Consider the following 26,146-nt stretch of genomic DNA (forward strand, 5'->3'; position numbering starts at 1 on the left):
AAATGAGAGTGCAATAAATTAACGAACTGATGTGATCCTGCACAAACGAGATCTGGCTATCGCCTAGATATCAATCATGGAAGCCTGTTGGACAGCCCTATACGCTGCCCAATAAGCTGCCAACTTAAGCTGTCAGCACCTGACATTGGTCCATGTATGGGACCTTTAGTTATGGGCAATGCATGGACTATGAATGCATTTGTGTTTCTTTGTCATTAAAATACCATATAAAATGGATGAGCTGTAAAGCTGAAAGAAACATGAAAGGCAAACGAGTGGATCCGATGTTTTATTTAGATTGGTGCTTGCAGTAATAGACATAATTTACAAATGCTTTACATCATTCCCTTTAAAAAAAACATACTATAATTTTTATTGGAATGCTACAAGCAAGCTGTGTCACTGTTTAAAATGTTAATAATGTTTTTAGAATACCAAACATTCTCAGCCATGTCAGCAAGTCCAATTTTGTCTCGTAAATAATAGAAATGGCTTACCCTTTGGTTGCATATACTGTAATCTGTAGCGCATGCAGGAATTGATCAGTGTCTTGCTTCCTGGTCCAAACGATGGTGCTTGGCATTAAAAGGTACAGCCAGCATGTGCAATGCCATTTGCTAGGTAAACATTCCTTTCTTTTCTTTGACAGACATGAATCTTTTGTACCCATTTCTCCTTCAGAGCTGTGAACAATATTTAAATTCGAAAAAAGCATTATTGGGGGAGAAAGACTGAATCAATATTGCTCTTGCTGTGAGTTCAATAAAATGAAATGATTACTACTTGGAATGGTAATTGACCTGTTATTTAGAAACCTTTAGACTTGGGGTTTTCTGAATAAGGGATCTTTCCACAATTTAGATGACCAAACCTTAAGTCTACTAAAAAGTAATCTAAACAATAAAAAAAACAAACCTATAGGCTGGTTTCAATTTCAATAAGGATTCATTATATCTTAGTTGATACAAGGTACTGTTTTAATATTACAGAGGAAAAGGAAAATCTTTAAAAATGTTTAATTATTTGGTTAAAATGGGGTCTATGGGAGATGGCCTTCCCATAACTGGGAGCTTCATAGATAAGGGAAGGGGTTTCTGGGAAAGGGATCCTATATTATAATATCGCCATAATCGATGTAATTATGTATAACAATTAGCTTTAGGGCAGTGGCAGACCTACTGCAGTCGTACATAGAATTCAATTTTTGAGTTGAAGAGTTAATTGTTTCTGCTAAAATGTTCATGAGATACAAGCCTTCAGAATGACTTCTTTCAATCATGAGTACTCTTCTGGTAGCCAAATGATTGCATTAGGCTTTGTGTCTAAGTGAAAACCCCTCATTAGTAGCATTGGCAAATGCATGGACTTGAGGCAGCAGACTTATTCAGTGCTAAAGCTGCATTGCAGAGATTGGAACCTTGGAGAGAGAGTTGTGTGACATAAATTACTCATTTAATTTTTGCTGTGACTTTTGTATGAGCCTTATGTTTCTAGAAGATTATATTTTTTTGTTCATTGCCCTGTTTCTATTTATTCAAATGGCTACGGAGGTTCCATCTAACTATTTTGAGGGTTTTTTTACAGTGAGAGCTGTGAAGATGTGGAATTCTCTCCCTGAATCAGTGGTACAGGCTGATACATTAGATAGCTTTAAGAAGGGGTTGGATGGCTTTTTAGCAAGTGAGGGAATACAGGGTTATGGGAAATAGCTCATAGTACAAGTTGATCCAGGGTCTAGTCCAATTGCTATTTTGGAGTCAGGAAGGATTTTTTTCCTCCTCTGAGGCAAATTGGAGAGGCTTCAGATGGGGGTTTTTGCCTTTGTCTCGATCAACTGGCAGTTAGGCAGGTTATATATAGACTTAAAAAGTTGAACTTGATGGACAGGTGTCTTTTTAAACCTAACTTGCTATGTTTTTAAAGGAGATATTTTATGTAAAAAACAAGAATGTACCAGTGCCTTTTACTCTTTTGGAATGTGCTTTAAAAATTTTTATTTCTGGTTACTTTATTGAAAATTTCTTCAAAAACACTACCAGCCCTGCCCATCTGTTCCACCTCCTGCTGCCTCCTTTACTAGGCTCTGCTGGGGAGCAGACAGCACTTAGCTCACTGCACTGTAGGATAGGAACCAATCAGCAGCTAGGCTGACCTGATAGGGAACTGAAGCCTGTCTTTGCCTGTGTGACTACAGGGCTGTGGTTGGCTGTCCCCCTCCCACTGTGCTTCTGGCAGGGACCTTTAGGATATGTCCACCCCTTATTTGAAACAGGGATAGGGATCAGAGAACATCTATGGGGAGCTCCAATAAAGGGGCCATTTTTAAAGATAATCTAAATGTTAGCACAATGTGAAACCAGCACCATATATTATACATAATCGGCTACAAAAGTAGTTTTTTTTGGTTAATCCTATATGTCTCCTTTAACTTAAATTGAAGAGTTATTAGCCCAGATACCCAATTATGGCAAATAGCATTTTATGTTACTGTGTTTCTGTTTTTTTAAGCTGTTATGTATTCAGGGTTGATTTCAGAAACAATACTGTATTTATTCAAATTTTCCCTGATTTTATTAAAAATTTCAATTTGAATAAACTCCCATTTATTTACTAACTATTTGGACTGAAAACTATCCGTGCAGGAAAAGTCTTGACAAATTTTTGGATTTGGATTTTAGCAGCTTTGGAGTGTAATACATCTAGAAAAAATTGAGGTTTTATTTCCTCTAAAAATTCACTCGACTCATCCAGAAAAAATTGAATAAATAGGCCCCATAATGATACCAATTCTGAGTTTGTGAAATACACCTTGGTATTAAACTAAGAATTGCAATATGGTTTCCACCAACTGCAATTGTTCATGTGCTTTCAAGGTTCCAAGTTCTAACTTTAGAAACCATGCACTAAAAAGAATCTGACTGATGTATGAGGCTTCCAGATGGATCACTACAGTAAGCCCTTTCCTCTCTTTATATTACACATAATAGGATTATACTCAGTAACAATGGCTTGTTAATAATATTTGTGAGAGGAAATTAATAGCAAGAATATTCTAAAAGTTATTGACCTTCTATGAATTGATTGCTATTTAATGCTCATTTAATAAATAAACTGTAATTATTTGTGAGGCAGAAGTGTGTGGTCAGGTTTATAAAGAATTTAGAACATTTTATTCAGAGAAGGTATATAGCTGATTCTGTGATATTATGTGCTATGAAATGGTATGATTTTTCGGTTTTAATATCACTCTGAAGGATGCTCATATCTTTCCCGTATTATTTAAATATTAGAAAGTTGCTAGTATGTTCAAATGTTATCTTTAAGTGACTGCTTTGGGGGTTAAAATGTCCTCGTTTGCGCCATGTCTATATATTGGGCTCTTTCTTGTCCCGAAGTTGAGTCAGAATAATAACGTTAATATGTGCATGGAAGGGGATTTTTTTATTTTTTACTTCTGATGGCACAGGTATGGGAGGCGTTATCCAGAAACTCATTATCCAGAAAGCTCCAAATTATGGAAAGACTCCATTTTATCCCAATAATTCACATTTTTCTCTGTAATAATAAAACAGTACCTTGTACTCAATCCAAACTAGAAATAAATAATCCTTATTAGAAGCAGAACCAGCCTATTGGGTTTATTTAATGTTCACATGATTTTCTAGTAGACCTAAGGCATGAAGATCCAAATTACAGAAAGATACATTATCCAGAAAACCCCATGTCCCGCACATTCTGGACAACAGGTCACATACCGGTATTATTTTCGTAAAAATTGCGTTTGGCTGAATAAATACTATCTGATTTCTCTGTCAAAATGTAGCTGTGCAATTTAATTATTTCTTAATCTATATAGACAGCTATTTCCCCCTCTCTCTCGCAGCAGTGTGACATCCCAAATGAGCTGCAGTAATGTAACTGGAAAAGGGAGAGAAAACGCAATGGCCAGGTGAAACAAGAATAACAGTACATATACTTTCTACTATGTTTAACCCTTTCACACAAGAACATGACTACAGCCATTTGCTTTTCATTGCAATCTAAATTTTGTCCTAGCGCACAGCATCATTCAAATTCTATTTTTCTGTTCTTTCATTTTAACATGATCACCAAAGTGTGTCAAGAGAGAGAACCCTGCCAGGTGCATCGGATCATATAATTCTTCCATTATTGTTTTTATTTGCTCATCAAGAAGTAAGAAGCTTCTAGATCAGGTTGAGCCTTTGGTGCAGTAATGCAGAATGACTGAGATTTCATGCACTGCATTCACTCTCCGATTGTTACCATTTAAGCAATTTGCACGGTCCAAATAGACACTGCATGTGCATTTTGTTATGTATAAAGGCATTTTTTATATTCTGCTGATAAACTCTGTATATTTATATTTATATAACACTACTTATATAAGCAGAGGTATAACAAAGCCAAGTGGTTTATACAAGCCTTTATTTATACACTAATAATAATAATTTACGGTATATTCCTTTTAGGATTATCTTGCTACAGACATCCCATCAATATAAATTCCTTTACTTAGAAATATCTTGTTGTGTATTGTATCTTTGTTATTCAGATATCTAGATCCAATGTTCTTAAAGCCTAACTTTAAACAAAAATTGATCTAGATGTGAGATATATGTTATGCTTTACAATTACAGGTATGGGAACTTTTATAAAGAATGTACGGCACTTGGGGTATTCCGGATAACAGATCTTTCTGTAATTTGGATCTTCATACCTTTATTCTATTAGAAAAATCATGTAAACATGAAATAAACCCAATAGGCGAGTTTTGACTCCAATAAGGATTAATTATATTCCAGAGAAAAAGGAAATTATTTTTAAAAATGCGGATGAAATGGAGTCTATGAGAGAGGGTCTTTCCGTAATTCTGAAATTTCTGGATAAAGGGTTTTCCGAATAATGGATGTACTTACAGATACCTGCAGAAGGAATGATGAGAATAATGATACTGGAATCTGTAACTTTATGAAAGGAAAGATTTAAAAAACTAACCCTTTTATGCTTTAACTGTTCGAGGGTTATGCTTTGTTGTTTGATATTCCAAGAGAACTCTTTTAGAATAAACCTGAAATGATATAAATATATACACATATATGTTGTATGCTTATATTAACAGTGAATGGAAATGTAGCGCCCACAGCTTAGATTTAAACACACACAAAATAATACAATAAATTCAGTGCCGAAAAATGTAAGAAATTGTCTTCATTTAACATCTTGAAGCTTTGAGCAGTTTCAATAAATTTGCTGGGCTTTATACAAATTGGATCAGGAATAAGTGTACAACTTATTTTCACTGTCCTTTCATAATATAATAAACCCTCTATGGTCAACATTATGTGAGAGATGATACTTTTCTAACAATATTATTTCCCTTAAAGGAGAACTAAACCCTAAAAATGAATAGGGCTACAAATGCCGTGTTTTATATACTGAACTTATTGAACCAGACTTAAGTTTCAGCTTCTCAATAGCAGTAATGATCCAGGACTTCAAACTTGTCACAGGGGGTCACCATCTTGGAAAGTGTCTGTGACACTCACATACTCAGTGGGCTCTGAGCAGCTGTTGAGAAGCTAAGCTTAGTGGTCGTCGCAAATTATCAAGCAGAAAATGAGGTTGGTCAGTAATATAAGCTGATGCTACAGGGTTGATTATTAAATGCTGATGCTAGTTGCACTGGTTTCTGTGCTGCCATGTAGTAATTATCTGTATTAATTACTAATCAATGATTATTTATTCTATTATTTATTTATATTCTATGGGTACTGTATATTGTGAGTGGGTCCCTAAGCTCAGTAAGTGACAGCAGCCCAGAACATGTGCAGTGAATCTGCAGAAAAGAAGATGGGGAGCTACTGGGGCATCTTTGGAGACACAGATCTTCCCTTCTGAAAGGCTCTGGTTGCATTGGGCTGGTATAGCAGCCCAAAACATAATTTATAACATTTCTAGCTACATCTTTAGTTTAACTTTCCTTGTCCTTTATGGGCCCACAGTTGGCTGGAAAGATTTGCTGTATGTTTCATGAAGATTTTTCATGCTTATCAGGACTGCCTGAGAACATACATTAAGGGGCCTACGGAAAAGTTTTGATATTTCTTTTTAGTGTTTTCTCCTGTGCCAGGAGCTCAATGTTCCCTATCTGCTGAAACAAGCTTCCTGCAGTTCTTTGCTACTTCAAATGATACCATACTGATATCATCAAATTTCATACTAGGAAATACAAGCTGGCACTAACAACTATCATTTTATGACTGAAAGTATCTGTAGTGGGAGTTAATCATTTCCATACCGTGAGTAATCCCCAACAACAGACATGCCCTGTGGGAGGTAGGTAATCCCAGAGGAATTATGGGTACTCTTAAATGTTTAACAGGGAGGGGTTCCCAGGCCAAAAACTACAAAAAAGAAACAATGAAAACAAATTGAAAAGTTGCTTTCAATGGGTCATTAACATACTACAAGTTAACTTGTGAACCATCCCTTTAATGTATGCTTTCTGTGGAGCCATTGCCCCTCCTACACCAATCTTTACCATTGACATTATGCATTCAGGCAAGTAGAGTGGCATCTGCTGGCATCTGGCAAACCCAGACTTTTCCCTCTGAATGAAAGATGCCATTCATGACCACGCACTAAACTGATGGACATAACCAAAATGTCAATCCATACTCTCAGGCAGTGTTGGACTGGGATGTCAGGGGCCCACCAGAAAACCTTAGACTGTAGGACAACTTTCCAAGCTATCCTCTCCTCACTCAACATATTTATTCTACTAGTCTTTTATATCTACTTACTATAGTCTTCCATTATTAAGATTCCCATGAAGAAATAGGGAATGACCATGAAATAGGCTAAATGGTTAGAAGCAAGAGGGCCAACTGACACCTGGGCCCACCGGGAGTTTTCCTGGTATCCCGGTGGCCAGTCTGACACTGCTCTCAGGCATAATTACAACTGGAGATGGCAGTTAGTGAAAGATAGGAGCAAGAAGTTGAGAGAGGATTTTATAGGTTATTTCAAAGTCAACTTTTAGACTAATGGCACATGTTTTGTTACTCTGCTGGCATATTTCACCATTAATAATAAAAAAAAAAATGAATGAAAGCTTGCTGTCACTTCTTGTGAGGGGGATTTCTGCCCTAAATTGCAGGCAGAGGGGGATTTCTGCCTGGGCTGGAAACCACCTCTCCCCATTGGTTTCCATTCATGAATGGCAACGACAGGTTGAATGGATTTGAAATGCTGTGTGTGCCATTATCCTTGTGAGAAGCTTTGTACTTTACACACTCATAGATTAAATGACATAAGGATAGTTGTTGGATAGAGAACCTTTAATATTTTGGAAGCCCTTTCCATTTTCTGGTGTTACTGGCCCTTTAACATATACTGTAGAACAGATAGCTCATTAGGATCGCAAAAATCATTGATCCCGGATAGGTCTAACCTACTATAACTCCAGATTTAGCTTTACATCAGTTTGCTGTTTTTATTTTTACCACAATCTTTTTTTTTTATTTTTTATAAATGATCAGTTCTTACATCTGATTTATTTTGTCATATTGACTAGAGCTGACAGAGCTTGTCAAAATCCTATAGACCTTCAAACTACCCCAAAGGCTCTCAGCAGAGCATTAGGGATGCTGACTGTACTGTATGTGTCTCCAACAACCTCTTTCCTGCTGCTTGCCATCTTTTCACTGCACACAGATTCAAGTTTAAATTGGGAGAAGAGCATGCAAATGATGTGTTTTATTCTTAAAGGGTAAAAACTCTGTTTTTCTTTACTTCCTTCTGCAGCTTTTTAGTTTTGAATTTAAACGACTATATAGTGGCTTTGGGGACAGAACAAATGATAGAAAACAGCATAAAGGGGTTTTTCACTTTTGAGTTAACCTTTAGAATGACATAGGGAGTGATATTCTGAGACAATTTGCAATTGATTTATATTTTTTATTATTTGCGTTTTTTGAGTTATTTGTCTTTTTATTCAGAAGCTTTTCAGTTGCAGTTTCAGCAACCTGGTTGCCAGGGTCCAGATTACCCTAGCAACCATGTGTTAATTAGAATAAGAGACTGGGATATGAATAAAGAAGGGCCTGAATAGAAAGATTGGCAATAAAAAAGTAGCAATAGCAATAATTTTGTGACATTACAGAGTACTTATTTTTTAGATGGGATCGGTGACCCACATTTGAAAGCTGTAAAGAGTCAGAAGAAAAGGCAAATAATTAAAAAAACTATAAAAAAAAATTAAGGAGACCAATTGAAAAGCTTAGAAATGGCCATTCTATAACATACTAAAGGTGGCTATAGTGTATAAAAGTCAGTGATCTTACTAACCAGATTGGCCGATCATGAACCTGTGTGTGAAGTCAACATGAGAGTATTTTAATTTAATGGCCAGTCTGGACAATCAGAGGATCTGAGGATAACAATGAGTGGTGTTTGAATAAGTTTTGAGTGGGGAACCACCGTAATCAGAAAGAAAAGTCTTAATAGATTAGATTTCAGAAGTGACCCAAAGAAAATATATTAGAAAACAACATTCTTCTATGTACAAATAGAAAGAGAAACAAAAAATATATTTGTATATGAGTGAGTAAAGTAAACAAGCAAGTTGTAGTCACCCTGCCATACTGTTCTATCGGAATTCCTATTGTACAGGACTAGTGATTAAAGTTAAAGTCAACGGGCGTCCGAGTGTTGCTATGCGACTGTTTTGACGCAATCGACTTTTCTGATGCCCGTCCAAAATTGTTTGATGCGGGCAAATTTTCATGGGAGTTTTGTGAATTTATTCGCCGGTGGCAAAACGAGGAAATTCGACACAAATTCGTGCCTGGCGAATTTATTCGCCCATCACTATACAGGACTGAAGCCAGAACTATAGAATGTATGGGAGTTAAACTAAGGAACATATCCTTTGATAGCAGTCTAAATATAAGGAATATCTAGGCACTAGGCATTAAGGGGTGCACCAAATGTGCAACAGCAATTAATTGTAAACCACATGATTATTTGGGGCACTCTTCAAACTAAAATACAACCTTTATTTCTTCCAGTAAAATGTACAGACTGTACAGTAAAGTATACAGCATACAGGGATAAAAAGCTCAATCAGAGTAAGTGTAGGAGTTCACAATATTTATTTCATCAGCGCTATGGCCTAAGCCTTTTCCCACCCCTTTAGGCATCATGATAAGGCATCTGATAATATGTGGCAGATCAGTGGTGGATACATGCAATGCTCAGGTTACTTTATTTCGGGTTCAGGAACCTTCCCTCTTAGGAATTTCTGTCTATTAAAATTAAGGAATATTGTGAACACCTACACTTATCCATATCATGCTTATCCATAAGCACTGAATGCTGAATATTTAAATATACAATTATTTTAATGAAAGAAATAAAGGTTATAATTTAGTTATAATTTATAGGTTATAATTTAGTTATAATTTATAGGTTATAATTTAGTTTGGAAAGTGCCGAATAACACATACTTTACCTTCTAGTTTAAGTTCTATAAATATAATCATGCCATACTATACTATAACTGTACTAATTAAATACTTGTAACAGGTACAGAATAAAAACTAGCCATATTAATGATCAAGACAATAAAAAGAATTATACATGCAAAAAGCTGTTTATTGTATATGTCCATAGCAGCTGACATATGGAAATGTAGTGTTTTCCAGTATCAGCAGCAGTTTGAGGCCATTTAGTGTCAGCCTGTGCTGTGGGACTGTATAATATCACCTATCATGCTAACACAATAAAGTATTCTTATCCAACTTTACAGTAGATTACAAAATGAGCCAGTGCTTTGCTAAGACTAAATTCAATCTAAACCATTAAAGTTGCAATTGATAAAGTAATGCAGATGAAATTGGATCAGGACCACAGATGGACTTTTGCAGCTGTAATGCTGAACACTAAAATGACTTAATGCTAGTCATTCCCTTTGCAATACGCCCTGCTTCTGCTCATAACTGAATTGTACACTAGTAATACAAGCATGTATTCTACTGTGTTCTTGGAATGTAGTACTGGCACTTTACCGAAATGTTCTAAGGTATAAATTGAAAGAGCTTTGAACAGAGGGGGTAGAATTTCCTTAGTCTCTGGATAGATATTGAAGCAGGCTGAGTGACTAAAGAGCACTTTAATACTTTACAGCTAATAATAGGAGAACAATAGGAGAACTACACCTATTTTGGTGCTGGACATGGTTGTGGTCAGGGTAAAATATTACATGATTGTTCTGTTGATGTTTCTAAGGTTCCCTCCACAATATTTATGTACTAATTGTCCTCGTGTAATGGTTATTATGCAATCAAATATGTAAAAAAAAACAATTCCACGGCTGCATAAGAAAAAATAACCTGACAAATAGCAGTGCTGTGTCTGGTTGTTCATACATGTCTCTGGAAATGTTGTTTTAATGCTATAACACTTTTGGAAATGCAGCAAACTGAGATTCAAAAATTTTTCTGTGAATGCTGAACAGCGCATATTCAGTCATATACTCTTTTTATGAATACTGAGTGCCCAGAATGTATGTATTCTTTTAAGGGGCACTCAAAATACCTAACAAAATAATTTTTTTTACTGGGTCCACAGGGGCGGAGGGCAGATTTTTTTTTTGCTGGGTTGGGGTCCTGGGCACATATAGTTATCCAGAAAGCTCTGAATTATGGAAAGGCCGTCTCCCATAGACTCCATTTTATCCAAATAATCTACGTTTTGAAAGGGGAACTATCGCGAAAATGAAAATGTAATATAAGCTTAAACTGAAATACGAAACTTTCTTAATACAATCACTTAAAAATTCTATACCGTTTCTGAAATAATCAAGTTTATCTTCACTATTCCTCTCTCAGCATCTATTTCTCTTCATTCTTTCTTCATTCAGGAGTTGGTGTCAGATATTCATTGACTGTTAGATCCAATATATCTTATAGGGGGCTTTTTTAAGATGTATTAGAGCTCACTCTATTAAAACCGCCAGACATCATGTCTCTCTACATGCAGAATTTTTGCAAAAGGCAGTTATTTTGTTAGATTTTGTTTTTTACTGGAATCAGTTATTTGAAAATTATCTAGTGATTGGCTGATCACCATATCAATCTAATAGCGTCCTGCTCGGTTTTCCTTATTTAAGAACTGGGCAGGCACTTTTGACCTGGACAGCCCTGTCTGGGTGATAACCGGACAGGCCCATTCATTGGCTGATGTAACCTGGCACAATGATGCATGCCATTGGTTTATCAGTCAGTGAGCACAGTGGCTCATATGAGTCAGGGGGAGAATTTATCACAGTGTTCCAATTAAGGATTATCCAAAGGCACATACTAATAGATAGAAAATAATTTTCATTAAAAAGGCTTTATATCAAATTATGTGTTTATGTGTTAAGGTACAGTTTGAGAGATCTCTATCATGCTTAAGATACTACATCTATTTTTTGGGGGGTGAAACACCTGTTTTATGTATAAATCATATTATATTTTTGTGCATTAAAATAAAAATAATAAAACCTGGGAAAAATGCAAAATTAAATTACTACTGTTACTAAAATGCCATATGAAATCGTGAATGACAATGCAATATTCTGCCTAAAGAGGTGTGGATTTTTAAAAGGATTAGGGGAAAACACCGAGGGTAAACACTGTCTTTTGTTATAGAACAATTTCCTTATTCCCATACTCTGTGAGGCTAGATTTCGGTCTTACATGAAATTACAGCTTGCTTTCTATGTGTTTTCTTCTAACAGAGACTGAAATATCAAGGATGACAGATACTGTGATTGGAAACAGTTCTAATCGCTGGATGTGCCCCAATGACAAAATGGCACTTCGTTCCAAGTAAGTTTAATTTCAGGGCCTTAATTAATGAAGAGCTTATTTTTTTTTTTTTGAAGTGATGTATATCAAACATATTTCTACTGATCCTAAAAGACATATATATTCAGTATGTGCCCAAAATACTGCTCCAAATACTCTCTGTGTGTTTCATATTCCGTTAAAGTTTCCATTTAAAACAAATGGTGCTTTCATGAAAATATTTGATTCTATTATGGCTATAACTCAAGTGATTTTCATAGCTATACAATTTCTCCTTTAGACCTAAATACAATTGGATTTCAGGTGAAGCATTCCCATAAGCTCTGTGAAATGGATCATAACAAAATTTATTTGGTTTTTAACTGTATTCGAAAACACTTTTTTTGGAAATCCATATAATGGTCTATTTTACTGTAATGCAAACATCATAACTCTGAATGAATGCAAATCTGCAATAAATTCAATGCTTTCTGTTGAATACTGCAAACAATGAGTGATTATAATGAACGAAATTGGAGCAGCTTTGCAGCTTTAGCATAAATATTGGCATATTTTTTACATGTACTGTAACCCGTTATAGTTTCCAGTTAGTTTCCGCGTAGCAAAAAATAAGCCAATAAATTACTATTACTACTACCACTACTACTACTATTACTATTACACAGCTCACCGGGCCTGAGGACGGGGCCTGGCACTCGCCACAATCCCTTCCATCCCTCCTTTCCCCACGCGCTCACTAGCTTGTCTCACTCCCCACCCACTAACTCTCAGGTAGGAAAGTGGAGGATCTTTACAATCTCTACAGATCAAACAGATCCTGCAGTCCAGGTCTGCTTCCTCTATAGTTACGACACTTACTAAAGTAGTCCCCAATTTGCCTATATTGTGTATTTTGTAATTTAAATAATATCATATGTGTCTTAAAGTTATTTACATTATCTGACCATACAAACTCTTCACTGAAAGGAAAGAATTACCCCATTTTAATATGTGATTTTGTGTTCTCTGGTTCCATAATATTGGTCAGTGCATATATTATATGGGGATGCTGTTTATGGATCAATGCATACCGTAGCTCTGTATTTACTATATTTGTTGAAACTCTACTGCCCCTTAGATTGAATTTGTCCAACGCCCTACAACTATGATGCATATTTTAGGGATTATTTATATGGCACTGTATGAAAAGCCTTGCACGTGGTCTGTAACATGGCTCTGCCTAAATTCCTACTCAAATCATGTTTGCCACTATTTTATTTAAATAACCTAAGCAGAAATACAATATTATTAGACAAAACTGTTATAAAGCTCTCCCTCTCAGCAATATTACTGTCAATAATAATGTCAAACCTGCAGGACTGTAAGTTCTTGGATGAAGATATGGGATCTATTAAACACAGTTTCTCTGGTCTCTTGTGTGTTGTTAACCATGGGCAACAGCCTGTTTGCTTATGGTCTGCAGTTCATAACAGATAACTATATAATGTTAACATATAATTTTTTGTTTCTGTGCTTTTCATTCTGAGAAAATAACACCTCAATTATAGACAGTTTGGACATGTAGGGTTCCATAGGGTAAAGTTATCCTACATAGTTGGAAATCCCCTAGCCAGCTAACAGTTGGACCTAAATTGGATAAGGGAGGGGGAGTGATTCCTTTGTCCCTGTGCAGCGTGCCACGGCAGAATCCTGATTTGGCCAGAAGGTGTCACTGTTGAGCCATTTCTTCAAATAGCTGTCAGTCTACTTCACTCCATTTCACTCCAGTCGGGAGTGCAGGGACTATAGCCAAGATGTAAGGGTCTAAGGAGTTTGAGGGGCCCCTGTAGGTCTTGGGGTGCAGGGCCCCAAGCCTGAGTGAGCTCACCCTGGAGGGTTTAGAGTCAGTGGAGAGACTGTGACAGCAACTGCCTATGGATGGATGCTGATATGAAAGGGGCTTATGAGGTGCTTGCACTATGGATAGTGTTGGACCTGTGCCCTGAAGAATAAAGCAGGTTTGTCATACTTGGCTAGGATTATTTTGGGAGCCAGTCTGAGGATTAAGTCGCTGTGGGTGCCTGACCCTCTGTTTGAGTCCCTGGTGAGTTATGCCTGAGGGAGGGTATTGAAAGGCTCCAACATGTCCCCTGTTTGAGAACAGGCGTTGTTTGTGTGCCTGCTACATACGAGCAAATAGAAACCCAGAAACCCAGAAAAAAATTGCTGTGTGCCTCAAAAATCACAGATTATTGACCAGTTGCTCGACTGGGAACACACCGTTTCTGGGGATCTGAACTTGTATGCTGATGCGAGCAAATACCTCTGTCCATCTGGAGAGGTATTTGGGCAGGTAGCGCTACCTGGGGAAAGTTAAGAGTTCTTGGAGGAAAAGGGACCTTGACTCTCTTTATCCACCAGTAGTGGAGTGTGGGACTTTGCCTGGTAGGGACTGTGCCTGGATTGGGACTACCACATGGGATCCCCGGGGCAGGGGTATTATTACTGTAATTACAAATTGGGTTTCTTGGTTCAGGGGTATTATTAATGTGTAAATGTATTTTACTTTGCATTTTCCATTTATATAAAGTTCTATATTGTTGCAGCACTGGTGTGGTTTAATACTTTGTTTCCTAGTGAGGCCACACCCCATAGGTGTATCCCCACTAGGTGGAGGCACTGCCATAGAGAGAATTTCCCAGTATCCTTTCATTTAGCAAAGGGGATTCAGGACCTGTGGATGGTAAGAAATTAATGGTGTATAGCCTATGGCACAGGGAAGTGGCCAAGATGGGGTTACAGACAATTTACATTTACTTTGCTAATAGCACCATTTGAAACATATTCTTGGATGCTGAGTTAATGGTCTTATCTCTACACCACCATATGTCTTTTGGTCTGGGAGAAAGGAAGGAAGGTTTGCTGCATGATATTTTCCATGATATAACAGTGTTGTGCAGAGAAATGGTGCCTGAATAGAGTCAGGCCACTATCTGCATGGAGTTTGTATGTTTTGCACACAAGACAGGAAAAATTGCGGCTCAATCCCACGAGTAAAGAATTTTAAATTTCCAAATGTGGCTCACCCAGCGTAAAGTTGGACCTGGGTGTACAATCACGTTCAGGTGCAGCATTAACACATCTAAAGCATGAAGTGAAAATTATCGCGGTAAATGACCACACTCACCGATGGCATCTGGTGGCTCAGGTGCAGCGTTTTGCTATGTTTGTGGGGTTTTCCTGTAGGTGCTCCAGTTTACCCCATTTCAAAAACATATAGGCAGGTTAATTGGTTCCTGATGAAAGTGACCTTCGCCTGTGTTTGTGTCATTGTGTAGCTGGGAAAGGAAAATTACATTGGAAATTCCCCTGGACAAGGACTGATTCTGATAAAAGATATCTGTAAAATGCTGCGTTGACAGTGCTATGCAATTATATATATATATATATATATATATATATATATATATATATATATATATATATTAATAATTTTAAAATAGTAATCATGCAATTAAATTTAACTGCCCTTTATATTGTTAACCAATTTTAACTGTAAGCAGCAGTTAGGCAAGTTTAGTCAATATATATAAATATATACACATGAAATACATATCATGCACATTTCATTACATGCATCAGCAGTTTATTAAGTGCTCATCTGTATATTTTGTATTGCACTAATTGCTACTGATTTCTTCACAGAAGAAGCAGCTGTATGAGATGAAGTACCTATTTTATTACTTTCAGAGAAACCTAAGGTTGATATTTCAGGAGACATTCTGTTCCGCCATATTCGAATCTATTTCTACCATATACAAATATCGTATAAATACATTAGTTGTTTGTGCTTTAATTCATGGATGCTCTGCGGGTCAGGCGGCGTTATCTTAAAAAAATGTTTTTCATATTATGAGCAGTAACACTTTAGAAAGGAGCAGAATATTTAATAAGCAGACAGGAACCTGTTACTAACAGTCATATCATTTATTGTCCCAAATATATATATATATATATATATATATATATATATATATATATATATATATATATATATATATATATATATATATATATATATATATATATATATATATATATATATAGAGGTGAGGACATGTCTCATTAGTAACCTGTGTCTTCCAGCTCTCACACTAACTTGCACATCTGAATGACGCAAAAGTTAGGAGGTGGGGTGAGGAATTGCGTAATGCTGTCTTCAGCTAAATAAGATATCTAGTAATAGTCCAATATAAAAAAGGTAAGGCTTTTTGATGGCAACTGAATAAAGGAAAACTATACCCCCAAAATGAGTACTTAAGCAACAGATAGTTTATATCAAATTAAGTGGCATAATCCAGGATTCGGTTCGGGATTTGGCTAGGATTTGGCCTTTTTCAGCAGGATCCGGATTTTGCCAAATTCTTATGCCCAGCCGAAGTGAATCCGAACCCTAATTTGCATATGCAAATCATCAGCAGGGAGGGAAATCGCATGACTTTTTGTCACAAAACAAGGAAGTAAAAACGTTTTCCCCTCCACGAAAGGTTTGGTATTTGACCAAATCTTTCGCAAAGGGTTTGGGGATCGGCCAAATCCAAAATAGTGGATTCGGTGCATCCCTAATATTAAAGAATATTACCAAACTGGTATATATCTTTAAGTAAATATTGTCCTTTTACATCTCTTGCCTTGAACCACTATATATATATATATATATATATAGTAGTAAAGGATGGACCCGCACTCCACAGTTCTTGGTGAAAAAAATGATGTGTTTTATTCACAATGCATATCCAACGTTTAAATCCTCCCCAGCCAGCAATCAGGATTTTAAAGGAAAGATATTCCCAAACAAAAGCCCAATTTTAAAAGCATAGGATCACCACTAGTTTAAAGGGGGGTATGGGGTGCTACAACCACTGAATGCTAGAATGCACATAAAAATAAAATAAGTTAGGGACCACCATTCGGGGTTTACCTTGACGTGGTATGGTGGCTTATCAATTTTATGATCATAACTTTGTAACAAAATAACCCCTGTTTTGGGTACATGTGCAACAGCATTTATTATACTTATATATATACTATAAAGCCTTTAGAGTGCTCCCACAACCCCCCTGTTTTGATATATATTATATATATATATATATATATATATATATATATATATAACAAGGGAAATTAATCTTAATGAATCAGATGAAAATTAAGCGTAGGACTGGCCAGATATGGGATGACTTTGACGTAGTTGTCCAGCTTAAATATATTGCAATATATGGACAAACAATCCCTGTTTTGTTTAAAGGGTAAAGCATTTTTCAGTAGCAGTATGCACAAAATGTCGCTGTCTTAAATATATTGATAATGGGTTGAGTGCAGAGGACTCTTGTATGTGTCTATATACATATTTGAGTTAGTAGAATATCTTTGGGTTAGCAGTATTATATAAATACATGATCGGATTAATATGCAAACCCAAATTAAATTTTTTTATGTATATGCAAAATTCATTTTTTCGAGAACTGGTGAATTGTGATGACAATAATAATGATCAAACAATCAGTGATTTATAAATCCATTCATTCTCTTCTGCATTGATAAATAACTTTAGTTTAATTGAATTTTAACTTAATTGATAGTTGCATTTTAACTTAATTGATAGTTGAATTTTATTGAGTGTTGTAATTGAAACAAGGCATTATTCATGCCTAATCATGTATAGAATGTCTCACACTCATGAATTATTACTTGTAGTCTATTAATCTAACAACATGGAAGAAATGGTCTGCTTTATCCCCACCTGGGAATCAAATATTAATTATTAACCCTAGCTATAAATAGGGTTTCTCCAAATATTCAGTAAAACATATGCCCATGGGTTATTCTGCACAGACTGACATTTATCTGTATAGAATCTTCCCTAGGGTTTGCTCTGTTTCTGTTAAACTAAATATAATTTATAGACTCCAAACTAACAGTGTTTTATTACAATAGCAGTTCACCTTCACAGGACTGGATTTTCAAATTGTACAGGTATGGGACCTGTTATCCAGAATGCTTGTAGCCTAGGGTTTTCCGTCTAAGGGATATTTCCATAATTTGGTTATCCATGCCTTAAGAATACGCAAAAACGAATTATTGCATTGCTCCCCATCTGCACAATTTAAAGAGCAGCACTATGTATACGAGTATCACTATTATGTCTTAATGGTCTAGTGTAAGAGCTTGGCAATATGTTTATTGGGGCATTATAAAGTTTTTCCATTTGCTGTGCCACTAGCATTTTCAAGCTCTTGTTCCGGTTTCGGTCTCGAAGGGTAACATTTAGTGAAGCCAATAAATACTGTTTTTACTGATGCTATTTTTCTCTTTTTTTCTTTGCTTTCGCTTAGTGAACAAACACAGTAAGTATCAATAAGTTTCCTTTCACTTCCTTTTATCATGATTTTAAATACGTTTATAATATAAAGGGTAAATTATTATTTATGTATTATTAAATATTTATTTAAAATTTTTATTTCATTTTTTAAAAGGTATGGGTAAATGATTATTAATCTTTATTTATACAACACCAACATATTATGTAGCACTTTACAGAGCTATGATGAGTACTCGGTTTAATAGGGCAAACAGTCATAAAAACCTGCATGCCATGAGCTGCTAATTACAGATTACTAATTACAGATGTAAATTCCAGCAGCCAGCTACAGAAATCCTACAGTTCCACACTCCAATCAGATGAATTTAAAAAAACCAAATCGCTCGGCAATGGTGGCAGGAAACGGGTTTAAACACAGTTGTTTCTCTACATTCCAAATGTCAGTGAAATCATCTTTGAGCTACATTTATACTATGGCTTATAAGTGATTTACATGGATACTCCTCATCCCTCCTATACTCCATAAACATCCTAGATTTAATTGGCTTCTAATGAATATAAGCCTTGTGTGCATGTATGGTTGAGTGCTAGTGATGAGCGAAACTGTCCTGTATGCAAATAATGATGAATTTCCAAATTCATTGGAGTCCATGTTTTTTTTTTCTTGCATCAAATGCATTAGAGTCAATGGGATATTTTCTATGCAGTTTTTGTTCAGTAAAAAAAAACTCCATAGACTGTATCAGACAAAAAATGTGCTTGTGCCTAGTTAGGTTGTTAGACTGAAAGCTCTACTACAGCAGTAACTGATGTGAATGATAAGCAATCGTTGTTAAAGGAGAAACAAACCCTTAAAAAGAACCCCCCCCAGCTAGCTTCCCCCCCCCAGGCAAATACCCCTAACTCTTTACTTAACCCTCCGCGCAGATTCTGTCCAGTGGAGTTCATGGGCGTCATCTTCAGCCGTTTCAGTAATCTTTAGAATGAGACTGGCTCTTCTGCAATTTTCGTGAGTTTCGCAGAATGCACAGGTGTCGCGAAACAGAAAATGCGCCGCTTCCCCAGTCTCATTCCGAAGAGATTACCGAAGAGACGAAGATGGCTGCCATGAACTCTGCATTATAAATAAAGAGTTAGGGGCATTTGCCCGGGGTAGCAGCTAGGCTGGGGGGGGAGTAGGGAGGGGCGCCTAGGTAGGGTGGGGGGGTAGGGTTTTTTTTAATTAAGGGTTTGTTTCTCCTTAAGTACTGCACATACCTTTTGGCACTATATAAATAAAGGATAATAATATGGTTTGACATCTGTCCCTGCACCATTAGCGTTTCAAATTGAGGTCACTACAATGCACAAATGGTTTAATTTATTAATCTGCTAAGTGTGTATCTAGCACGTATAGAACAGCAATACCTAAAGTACAGGGAGAACATACAAACTTCTTGCACTAGGCACTACACCATTTATATATGGTGCTCAAGTGTTACAATCAATCTGTATTTATTTTGTGTTGGTTGCAACATGTTAATGAATGGTTGCTGTTGCCAGTTTACACTGCACTTTTGTGGATCCAAATTTAGAAGTGCCAATGAATACAGGTTAAATAACGTTAAATGACACAAGTCTAAACAACGCAGCACAGTCAAATTCACCTGTGTGAACGTGGCCTTAGTAAAGTGAAAGTAATTGTTAATATATCTTCCTACTCAGAGCTGTATATGGGCTCCTAGCATTTATTTTGATTTCTTTTCTTAATCATTGCACTATTGCTATATTGAAACACGTGCAACATTTATGTTTTGGTTGCCAGGAGGACCTCTAAATTATAGATTTTTTTAATTATTTTCAAGACAATTAACTTATAGTTAAGTTGTGTTTTGCTATATTAAAAGATAACTAGTTTTTTTTGTGTATGAAAATTGCATGACATTCCTGCATTTCAAGACAGTCAAAATAATCTAGCACCATGCATAATATGCCGCAGCCACAAGCGACAATCCTTTGACTATCCTTTGTATGCATTATAATTCAGCACACCATAAGGCACAGCGCCTACAATTTAAGGTATTGTAACAGTACCAATAAGGAGCTTAAATGTCAGATATTAAAACAATATACTAGTAAGCAATTACTTTGTAAAAAACAATTTGGGACATTGTAGAATACACCACACACCCCACAAAACCATACATACATGTACATGTGACAAAAAACCAAGTCTCTAATAAACTTCTCTATTCTCCTGCCCTTCAATACACTTCACTGGTCTTTTTAATCCTGTTTACACTTCTGGATCTGTGTGTATATGCCTGTTGTGTCTCAGTTGCACAGTCACCCAGGGAAAGAAGTCTCCTAACATTAATGAATGGACCTGTATTTCAATATTTGTTGGGATGGACTTGATGGGTAGGGTAAGAAAAAGCTTTATAAATAAGCGAGAGACTGCAGAAAGTAAGCAGTTGGCAGTTCAAGTTGAAGCAGTAAAATCAATACTCTGTAGGGTGTAATACCCTCATATAAAGAACATGTTCTGCAACTTATATAAAGAATTTGCAGAGGCTGCCATGTATAATGTTGTAGAGTAGCCTCCCTGGAAGGTATATTAACCTACATGCAACAGCCAGTGGGTTAATATAACATGCAGGTGGTGTCCTCAGTGAGAAGCCACTCTGCACATTCTTTGATGTGGTCCTGTTACCTACCCTCACTTGCTGTACATAAATAATTTTCCAAGGAAGAGGTAATGAGTATCAGATCCACTCCACTTCTTCAGATTACTAACAGAATCTGATTTAAAGTGACAGGGTTACTTGCAAATCTGTGCTGTTTAGGAAGGAAGTTGTTTCCTCTCTCCGGCTGTTAACACAACTGGAAAAAGCAAGTGGGTCATGCACTGGATAGAAAGCTATCGTCTTTCCTGTACCTGGAGAAGATGGGCTTGTGCTTAGGTGTTTTACTATTGATAGTATTTATAAAAATCTATGTTTTATTGGTATTAAATCTTCTGCGTACAGTGAGAGGGGTCAAAAGAAGAGATGGGACTGTCTAATGTGAAAAAAAACAATCTGTAGCAGTCAGTTCACACGACTGACTAAAAGAAAAATTCAGAAATAGGTGGGGTTGCTTCTTTGTTATGTAGAGAACTGATTAATGTATTCCCATTTACAGTATATTGGACCCCTTAAAGTTTTCCAATTAAGGGCCCCTCAGTAAAACAGGAGCTAGACTCAATTATCCCAAGATTAGCCACTAGGTGACACTGTGTTACCATATATAAGATGAGCACACGTGCTCAGAGTCCATTTTTGTTAGATTCCTTACCTGAACAGGCAGGAAGGGTGAAGTGAAACCTAGACACGGTCAGGTCTAGCAAGTGAAGGTTAGCTCACTTTCATAGGTTACTCTAGGAGTAATAGATAGTAGGCTATTTAGCCAAGCAGCTGAGGCTCCACTGTTGAGTGGATTGTGAATCCTGGTTCTAATTGCTCCAAAGTAGTGACTAAGCGTTAGAATTTGCTCCATTTAGGGAAAAGGCTGAAAGCTGGGTGTCCCTTCTTAGACGCTGTGCAAGTTGATGTTCCTGCAGGACATATACTGACCATTGGTACTTGTAATATTGGCACCATTGGTACTTGTAATATTGGCACCATTGGTACTTGTATATATCTACTGCTGTTATATGTTCCTACTTTTTTTTGACTGAATGTGGATTAGCTTGTATAGAATCAATCAGTTCTATAATTACGTTGCAAGAACCACTGGTGCCCAATTATTGTGCATTACTGTATACACAATTATAATTGCACAACGTCCGGCCTCCACAACGTTGCGAGGGCTCACTCCCTAAGGAATATAGTTCTAATCGGGAGCAAATATCAGGGTAAAGCTACTAGCTGAGAGTAATTGTGCAGCCTATTTACTATAGCCTAAAAATGACATGCAGCCAACTTGTCTTTGTGTCTTTTCTGCATATTTGCACTGATGCTTTTATGTTTAAGGTGCCTTTCATAAAATTCTTCTGTCTAGAATATCCCTTTAAAGTGAATCCCAACCCAAAAAATAAAATTTTCCTAATAATAGAAAATCTAATTCAAGCAACTTTGCAATATTCATTCATTTTCTATGGTTTTTAATCATTTGTATACAGTATGTCTTGCCACTGAAAGCAATGCTGGTCTGTCACTTTCTATTCTCTGCCCTGGTGGCTCAGACTGTTAATACAATGTAAGGCAAGGCAGCTGATTAAGAACCCAGGCTCTTGCAACATTGTTTAAAAAGTAACAACCAGGAGTTTGCTGCTTTCAATAGCAATTATGTATGTATGTATGTATGTATATTTTTATTTGTAAAGCACTCCTTGAGGGCAAAGCACTGTACAACAAAACAATAAATTAGAAGTAACAAACAGGGGGTCTTTGGAATAAAAAGTAACAATAAGTGCATTATTAGAAATACAATTCACATAAATATAAAAAATATAATTACAATACAGATTAAGTGCTCCGTGTCAAGGAAACAAAAGGCTAGAGGACCCTACCCCGTAGGGCTTACAGTCTTACAAATAACTTTAAAAGCAATTTTAAAATTTCTAATAAACATGTATTGGAAAGTTGCTTAGAATTATGTTTTATTAGACAAATTTTTAATTTTGGGGTTTGACTTGCCCTTTAACTTGACCGATGCAATTTAGTAAAAAGCAGTAGTAAACCTGGCTCATCTGCTATTAGCCACTTCTAGCCTCTTGTATACCACTTTGTAAATCTCTGATTATAGCCAGGACCAATACCAAAATGGTGTTATGAATAGAGCTAAACTTGTAGTTATTAAACCTGTAATACATTGCTGTGTGCATTGTCTGTAAATGTTGAGGTCTTCTTCAAATGTCAAACTTTGCCATGTCTGCAGCCTGTAGATAAGATACAGAACTAATTGTACTGATTCACGAGCTTGTCCACAGAGTGAACTGCTTTAAAATTTGATTCCACTTGTCTACTCTGCCCCTTTAAAGTTATTATAAATGGGAACCAAGTAGACTGACTAGTGGTTAAACAAGATGATATCACTGGGTAATCCAATATATGGTATATGTGGTACAAACTGGTGTATAGATCAGTCAGACACCGGGAAAAAAACAGGTGGGCCCCCGACAGCCCTGACCTGCTCCCCCGGCTGGCCCACTAAAGAAATAAACCGGAGCGACGTGTCAGCACATACAATCGCTGAGTGCCAGGGAATTGGAAGTTGGAAGGGGCCCCCGGGACTGCCAGGAGAGCACTTCATTTACAGCCCCGGTAGGCCCCCAAGGCTCCAGTCCAACCCTGGTGCCTTTTATTACATAACCCCCTAAGTTAAGTCAAAATGATATCTTCATGAGTATACACAAGTCATATTTTTCAGATGCCTATTTTGTGCTCCGGAATATATATAAAAATTCTTTTTCTTTGGTGATAGTTGATATTTAAAAATGTTTGATTCATTTTGTAACTGTCACCAACAAAATATGTGCCTGGTCTAATAGTGTTTTTTTGACCTCCCCCCCCCCACCACCTACTGTATTTGGTGCAGATTGCAAATATTAACATTAAATTATTTATTTCTGTAATGTTATATAAGGTTGTAGCGTACAAAGCTGCAATGTTATGATTCATTCCAAGCATGAAAAAGATAATTATGAGATGAAATTAGGTACAATTATAGAGACAGCAACCAAATGTGTTCAGAGGAGTGAAACTAATGTTTTACGCTCGATTTTTTAAACTCTTATGGCAGTAAAGCAAATACATTATAACAATACAGTTACATTTTTCTACTCCACAAAACATTCACATTATATTTTGCAATAGAATAATGTCATAAAAGACACTGCTATTATTTTAAATGACCCCATTCATGTTTTTTAAAGAACACTCGGTTAAGTCAAAGACAGAATACTCATATTAAACAGGTTTATATACTGTAGTATCACTTGTTTTCATACTCGCGGTACTGCATGAAGAAAAAGTAAGGGTTGACCTTAGTTGGCCTTAACAGTGCCGTTTCCAATGCCGGAGCCGCCTGAGGCCCCTCATCACTTACCTTTTGCTGCACCGGAGTAGGTTTGAGGGGTGCAGAGAGAGCGGAGAGAGCATCGAGCTTGCTTGCACTAGAAAGCAGATCTTTCAGTTTAAAAAACAGAGGCAACTTTTTTGCCTTCCCTGGTACCCTGCTTGGCACTCTCGCCTGAGGGGATATTTTAAAATTCGCCTCCTTGGAGCAGTGCCCCTGGTTGGTGAGAACATTCAAATATAATGTTGCATGCAAACACATTTTTATCACAAGTACAAGGCAAAGATATAGACATACATTCCAGGCCAATATACATAAGCCAGCATATATGTTAAACATTTATTTACTCTTCAGACTATTTAAAACATAGGGGTTGCATACTGTATTAATACAGTAGTATATCATTATGCACATGCCTGAATGATTCTACTACATGCCACAGGCTGTTTTATAGTAAATCATAATACAAGTATGTGACCTGTTATCCTAATTCTGTAATTTGGACCATCATACAATAAGGCTAATAAAAATGATTTAACTACTAAATGTAGCCAATATCATTGTTCGGCATCAAGTATACAATACTGTTTTATTATTACAGACTAAAAACAAATTATTATTAAAAAAAAAAAAATTATTTATTTAAAATGAAGCTAATGGAAGATAGCCTTCCTTTAATTCACAGCTTTCTAGAGAATGAATTTCTGGATAATTGATCCTATACCTGTATAAGCAGTTTGTAGCCCTCCATTTCAGAATTTGTGCAGTGGTAAATGGCAAAACGAGGGGCAGATTTATTAAAATAGGGGAAAATATTTTTTTCTATGAATATATTTTATACTATATTACTATATTATATTATATTAAACACTATAGTATACTTTGTTCCATTTTATTACATCACACCTCCTCCTCAATTCTGACTTTTATTCCACTTGCTCCCAAAAGACCTAGTAACTCCAAATTGGACAGGTAGTAAATAAAAAGTCGAAAACAAAACATTTTTCAATATTGTGAATTGTCTTTCAATACCTTTGAATCTACATATTGCTCAGAGTTAAAATGTAAACTGCCCTTTAAAACCTGCCTTACCTAATATATGTAATTACTGCTGCATCTGGCTACTGCTTTCTATAGAGGGCTGGTTATTATAATGTGAATAGAAAGTTAAAAGTCCTATCTCCACAATGCAACCACCATTTATTCTCACTGTATACAGGAAGGGAGAGCAAGGCAAGGTTAGTTAGAGAAGCATAACTTTTAGAGATGCTCTGGGCTGCAGTCTAACCTCAGTTGAGGGCCATAGAATTATATCACATGATGTGTCTTAATACAATAAGAAAATATTTGTTAGTGTAGTGGCTGGTGGGCTTGTGTATTCTGGGCAAATATTTTTTATGCCTTCTTATTTCACATGGCTGTCCTGTGCATATGTGCATGCCCACATTTAAACTTTATTTTACTGTAGCGCTAACTACTATAAATGGCTATTTATATTATAAGATTCATGAGGAGATTATTACCTTGCTCTGTTTTGCTCGGTTTTTTATAGCCATTTAAATTTTTATAATCACAGGATTTTAAAGATCGTACGGCAGCAGCAGGCAGATTACTGTGCATTGTTGAACTGAATGTGTCTGGGGATAGATGAAAAGGACCTGGACAGAAGTAATGCCTTGTTACACACAATCAGTTGATTTCTCTTTTCAAACGTCAACAGCTATTTTCATGCTGACAGATCTTACGTAAGGACTGGAAATAATAGATGCTCTGGGCAAAGTAATGATGCAGGTCAGCCTGAAAAATGTTGTGTTCTCTTTGTTCCATTAAAAATAAAAAAGACTTGTAATGTTGCTACTCTGGGCTTGAG

General features: G+C 36.4%; 1 protein-coding gene across 3 annotated transcripts in view; it reads left to right on the top strand.

Moving 5' to 3' along the window:
* rph3a.S (rabphilin 3A S homeolog) overlaps positions 1-26,146 on the top strand; it is a 107,669-nt gene that overhangs the window by 21,831 nt on the left and 59,692 nt on the right. For 2 of the 3 annotated variants that reach the window (XM_041575587.1, XM_018237522.2), the window contains exons 2-3: positions 11,807-11,897; positions 18,251-18,262. In XM_041575587.1, the coding sequence (XP_041431521.1) occupies positions 11,824-11,897; positions 18,251-18,262 (86 nt within the window). In that variant the 5' untranslated portion in view covers positions 11,807-11,823. 3 annotated transcript variants of the gene reach the window in all.

This window comes from Xenopus laevis, chromosome 1S (assembly GCF_017654675.1).
Source record: "Xenopus laevis strain J_2021 chromosome 1S, Xenopus_laevis_v10.1, whole genome shotgun sequence".
NCBI lineage: Eukaryota > Metazoa > Chordata > Amphibia > Anura > Pipidae > Xenopus > Xenopus laevis.